Consider the following 6000-nt stretch of genomic DNA (forward strand, 5'->3'; position numbering starts at 1 on the left):
CCAGACCCAGACCAGACCCAGACCAGACCCAGACCATACACAGACCAGACCCAGACCAGACCCAGGCCAGTTCTAGATAGACGGGACCAATGAATGCCACCACGTATTGTCTGCATGTGTACACTGTTACCATGCATTGTGCTTAGAGCCTTGGTATGTATTGTCAGTGTCATGCTAACGAGCATATAGACCAATAGTAGTTGGCACTATAGCTGGCGCATCAGGGCCGGACCCTGACCGGGACCACTGAGCGGACCTGACTTGAACTGGCCCTGTGGAGACCGGACCCGTCCCCTCCAGACGGCCGGTCGGCCGGCTGGTGTCGCTGACTGGCCTGTGTCCTGATCTGTCGCAGACTGGCGGTTACCTGTCGGAAACTGGAGTGGCTGAATTTTAACGCAAAGGAGGAGCTCAGTCAGAGGGTTCTGGACGCCCTGGTCCGGGCAGACCTGGGGAAACGCGATGACGGCACGCCGAGAACACTGAGTTTCAAGGTCCTAGGTAAGTGACGGCGCCGCCCAGCGTCTCTGATCAGTCCCACAACGGACTGCTCGGAGCCACCGGCCTCGGAGCCGCTGTCGCACACTCTATCAACGGGTGGAGATGAACATATAACGCTGATGTGACGTCACAACAGATAAAACAGTATAGTGATGTCATTCATATGTAGATTCGAGTCTACCCTCATGCAGGGCTGCGGAGTCGGAGTCGGAGTCGGAGTCGGAGTCGGTCGGAGTCGACAGTTGTGACCGGAGTCGGAGTCGGAGTCGGAGTCGATTTTAGAAACCCGAGCCGGAGTCGGAGTCGGAGTCACCGAAAATCTGTCGACTCCGCAGCCCTGCTAGGTCTGCGGAGTCGGAGTCTGGAGTTGGAGTCGGTCGGAGTCGACAATTCTGCCCGGAGTCGGAGTCGGAGTCGGAGCTGGTTTTTGAAAGCCGGAGTCGGAGTCGGAGTCGGAGTCGCCGAAAATCCATCGACTCCGCAGCCCTGCCCTCATGTGTGGCGTGAATGGTTGTTCGAGCATGGGCATACCAAGCACTAGCTGATGCCTAATGATAGGTTAGCCGGTATAGTAAGATGACGTCACTCATATTTAGGTAGGTAATTGGTATGGCTTTTGGCTTGGGCTCTGACGCGGTGTGTGGTATGAATTGGTGTTATGGGCATTTTCACCGTTTGTGGTCTTCACTGTTTTTTGTGCAACTCTGTGTATAAGGTACTACATACAGTGTGCAGTTGTGTGATTGGAACTACCATATTCATGTGGTTACCCGGGACGTAACTACATAGAGTTCACGTAGGTACTGTCATTGTTACATGTCTTTGGTGCTGAATTGGGCTTACGCAGATATATACCACAAACCAGTTTTGTGACTCAGACTGGTGTCGGACTTGTGAAAATAAATGAACCTATCCAGCATGACCATTTGTGTCTGGTTGATATAGCTGTACCTACTTTTGCATTTAGTTACTGCATGAGACAGTATGTGCTCACCCGTGCTGTTTTTTGCCATTCTGAGGCGTCTCATCAGAAGTCCAAAGTTGGTGATGTGTTAAATCATATCACGTTAAACGAAACTTTGTTTAGTTCGTACTTCGTACTTATTTTGAACTATGAATGAATTTTCCTCATTCTGTATGAGTTGTCATTTGTAATGTAACCTCTATTTCGTTGTCTTATCCGCAGGAGCCGTTTATGACAAGCTGAACATACCGTCTCATACCGGCAGCATCGAGGTTGTGAGGGGCCCAAACACTAGATGGGATTATCACTTGTAACGACTCGCCGACACCTACAGCGGTGTCAGCGGTGATCATTCTCGGTGAGTACACCAGGTGGCAGCACTTTCCAAACTAGGTGGCAGCACCATCGTATCCTCACCATGCGATATCAGTATGACACGGCAACGGCAGAGGGTAGGTAGAACATTTAACCCTAGAACGCCTAGGGGGGGGGGGTGTATCAACCCCCCCCCCCCTGAGGTTTTTTCCAAGTGCACGCTAAACGGCTTGTCGTAGCGGGCTGAAATTTTCAATACCCTCTGGGGCAACCTTTGCGCATCTTTTGCCGAAAAAAATTGATCGGGTCATGTCAGGTCACGGAGTTATGACGTCATAAGAGGTACAGCCTCCGGCCGACAGTTACCAAACGTGTGCGCCGAATCCCTAGGTTTTCTGCCGGTGCTACCCACATTGTTTGATGGATCATGATGAAACTTCCCATGCATGTTGGGGCAAGCATTGGCTATCGTGTGGTGCAAGAAAATTGACCGGGTCAGGTCAGGTCACGGAGTTATGACGTCACAAGAGGAACAGCGTCCGGTAATATTTTTGAAAAGCGCCCGAACCACTATTTTGCTAATTCTTGTCACCTCAATGGGAATATGCAGCAATATTAGCTTCTATAGGGAGCAAATGGACCTCCCAGATCCAAAAATACAATCAGATTTCAAAAAATTAAATTTTGATTTTTCGAATTTCTGCCGCCGACTGTGACCTTGCCGACTTCCGGCGCTCCCAACGCGCCATTTTTAGAGCTAGGGAAACGAAATACATAGGTACCAAACGATAGAGAATTGATCAAGGAGCACGATAGTGAAGGTTTCAAGTCGATATCTCCCACCGTTTTGCCGTAATCGCCGCCGAAAGTTGAAAAAGTCTATTTTTCCGAAAATTTGACCTTTGACCGGTCAAAAGTAGGTCAAATGTTGACCTAGGACCAAAAAATATACCACCAATCGCGAGATCTCGTTGAGAGCAATCCGTTGGTTTTTTCCGCTAAGCTCTACGACCTTCCGTTTCGAAACGCCAGGGGGGGGGTCGTAACAACCCCCCCCCCCTGGTCGTTCGTGTTATGAGAAATGGCCTGGTCGTGCGAGGGTTAACCCTCGCCGGACCTATTGGTTTTCTACATACGCGCCGGCCGAGGGGGGGGGGGCGGGTACGACCCCCCCCTCGCCGTTTCGCCCCTGGTGGAGCTAGCGCGTCGCGGAAAAACGAGCGTGTGCGCCGTTACGAGACGCAGAGATTGGTACCCGATTTTAAGGTCCTAGGTCAACCGGTGACCTCTGAGGTCAGGTCAAGTGCCCCAGGGTACGGTTCAGTTTTTGGTGAATAACTTCGCAAAAAAAACGGCCGCAGAGCCGCGATTTTGGCAGCATCGTGTTCGCCTCGCTCAGGCGCGTCGAATGATATACTTTTTGTCCGGGTCAGGTCAACTTTGGGTGTTGACCTCAGGTCAAGGTCAGGTCAGCACCCCCAGGTCACGAAGTTGGTCGAAAGAGGTCATGTCGCATATCATTCGATTCGGCAGGTCTTCCTGAGTCCATTGGTGGCTTTCTCGACTCGCTAGCTCAATTTGATCAAGAGTTATTGACGAAAAACTAATATGACCTTGATGACGTCATAAATGACGTCACGCAAGGTCAACATTGCAAAAGTGACGCATCTAACCTTGCAAGGAGTGCATCAAATCACGATTCTGTGTGCTTGAGATAGTTGGAGATCGTTCCCGGCGCCAGAATAGCAGTTTTCATTTTTCCCCATTGACTTATAATGGTGAGGTCACGAAAATGACCTGACCTCATATGACCTTTAGGAAAAATCCGAGATATACAAGTTGTGAGACTCATAATGGATACTAGATCCTGCAAGTTTCATTTCCCTGTGACATCTCCTCTGGCAGTGAGGGCGTTGCGAAGTTGCGACATCTGAAGACCGTGCAGAGGTTCACTTATGACGTCATAGGTCAGTGACCTGACCTGACCCAAAAATGCGGTTGGTGTCAAAAGATGTGGCTTGGATCAAAGGTCAGGTATGCCAAGTTTCAGCTCTCTATCGCCAGCGTGTTCGGAGCTATCGCGAAAAAACCCTATGGGGGGGGGGGCGGCACCCGCCCCCCCCCCCTCGGCCGGCGAGGGTTAACATCACAACATTTTGTCATCAATTAGTACGCACCTAAGCGATTGGTCGTTGCGACCAATATCTTGGAAAGGCGAAAGCAATGCGAACAAATAGATTTCACTCTGAGGTCTGAGTTCTGAGTATTTAGCGGTGGACTTGAAGGTCACTGCCCGAGATGAGATGCCTTACCGTACTACTCCCGTGACGTCACTTTGTTCCACGTCTCAGTGACATCACTGTTTTGTCATTTTGTCTGTTCTTGTCACTTGTATATACCCCAAACTGCATTCTATAGATGTCATTGGAGACCTGTGATGACGTCACTTATTTTCATACTCCATTAATTCCTCTGCTGACGTCACTGTGCGCCTCACGTTCCCACGTGAGAGAGCGCCTATGTGACAATCCACTGTGAAAGGAGAATGTTCTTATTACAAATTGTCAACAATACTGCTTGGACAAGTAAGGTTAGGTTAGCTTGTTTTTTTTTTTCAAGACATACTTATTTAAAAATGTATTTCTATATAAGCTAACAAAAGAATGCGGCAATACGGCATTACTTATAGTCCAAACTAATAGTCGTAGTAATGACGTCATACCTACCTCGTCCGGCAGGCTCGTTCCCCCTTCTGATTGGCTCATCACAAGACGCCGAGGTGACGGACAAATGGGACGACAGTCTGCCGGGCTTTATTACCAACTGGGAGCTGGTGAAGCTGCGCTCCTTCAGCATCAGCGTGCACCGGGTGAACACGGTGGGGTCGAACATAACGCCTGCTCGTTCTTACTACGCTGCTTCTGCTTATGTGTCTTCTGTATCATGTATGATGAGAAACAATGACGTGATAGTTCGGTGAAAATCATTCAAATGATGTGAGCAATATTAGAGATTGTGTGACTTAGGGAATACAAATATGGATAAGATGCACAGATAGATGATCATGCTGCCTTATCCAGCCTTATCCGTTAGAGCACCCTGCTCTACGGAATCGATAGAATGAACGCACCATATGTCCTTTACATTTCGAACGACGCCTGTGAAAACTGAATAGTTATTAGTGCGCTCAGTGTCTCCGTATCGATGCACCGTGCGGCGGTGTCAACAAACCCGACCGAGGGATGACTGCCAAGTTTGAGAGCCACCGAACCACCTGACCTTGGGATGGGTGACGATGGCTGAGGGGGGGGGGGGGGAGGAGGGGGCGGGCGAGTTTAGCCGGCGGTTCACCGCCCCTAACATTTACCGGGTATCGGTACTTTCGTGAGAGACTGTACATTCACATGGCGTGTGCTGTGAAATTTGCTGTTGGGTGTAAATTGGATAGAAACTGGTTGACGTGAGAAACAAGTGTAATTAATGGCTAAGTGCCGATATTATGCACGGCTATAGGGATAAGGGATAAGTGGCTTTTTCCACATTGTCTACAAATGTGTGAATGATGTATGAGCGCGAAAGTATGCAAACGAGACATACTTTTAGGACACCTGTATCGGAGAAAGGTAATTTTGCTACGCGTTTTTTGCTTTCTTACAGGACAACAGTTCTATACTTCACTCACATGAGAATGCTTTTGCTGCTTGAGATTGCTCACGATAAATACATGCAAGTTCTATCGTTTTTTTTCCATGCGTTCTTTTGCTACGCTGACCCTCGCCGGTGGGGAGGGGGGGGGGGGCAGAATCTGCCCATAACCGTTTTTCGGCAATATCCAGTAGATTCCCAGTAAACATGACGACGTCGGCCCGACGTCGGGCCGAGGCTCGGCCCGACGTCGGCCCAACGTCGGTTCAACCTCGGCCCGACATCGGCTGGACGTCGGATATGCCCGCATGTTCCGACGTCCACCCGAAGTCCAGCCGACGTCGAGCCGACGTCGAGCCGACGTCGGGCCGAGATCATTTGCCGAGGTTGACGAGATCGTTTGTCGTTGGACCGACGGGGCCGACGTCGGCATGTTTATTGGGACAACGCGCCAAAAATATCATCCGGCGGCGGGATTCGAGCCCCCCAGTCGCCGACGTCGGCATGTTTACTGGGACAACACGCCAAAAGCATCAGCCGGCGATGGGATTCGAACCCCGTGTCATTCGAACGCA

General features: G+C 50.1%; 1 protein-coding gene across 1 annotated transcript in view; it reads left to right on the forward strand.

The window, feature by feature from the left end:
• LOC122383169 overlaps positions 1-5530 on the forward strand; it is a 164754-nt gene extending 159224 nt beyond the window's left edge. Inside the window, exons 19-21 of the mRNA XM_043369339.1 lie at positions 356-501; positions 1688-1823; positions 4519-5530. Of these exons, the coding sequence (XP_043225274.1) occupies positions 356-501; positions 1688-1779 (238 nt within the window). The 3' untranslated portion in view covers positions 1780-1823; positions 4519-5530. The remainder of the gene's footprint in view (positions 1-355; positions 502-1687; positions 1824-4518) is intronic.
• The last annotated feature ends 470 nt before the right edge of the window (positions 5531-6000 follow it).

The sequence above is a fragment of the Amphibalanus amphitrite genome, unplaced genomic scaffold (genome assembly GCF_019059575.1).
Source record: "Amphibalanus amphitrite isolate SeventyFive unplaced genomic scaffold, NRLGWU_Aamphi_draft 000157F_arrow, whole genome shotgun sequence".
Classification (NCBI taxonomy): Eukaryota; Metazoa; Arthropoda; class Thecostraca; order Balanomorpha; family Balanidae; genus Amphibalanus; species Amphibalanus amphitrite.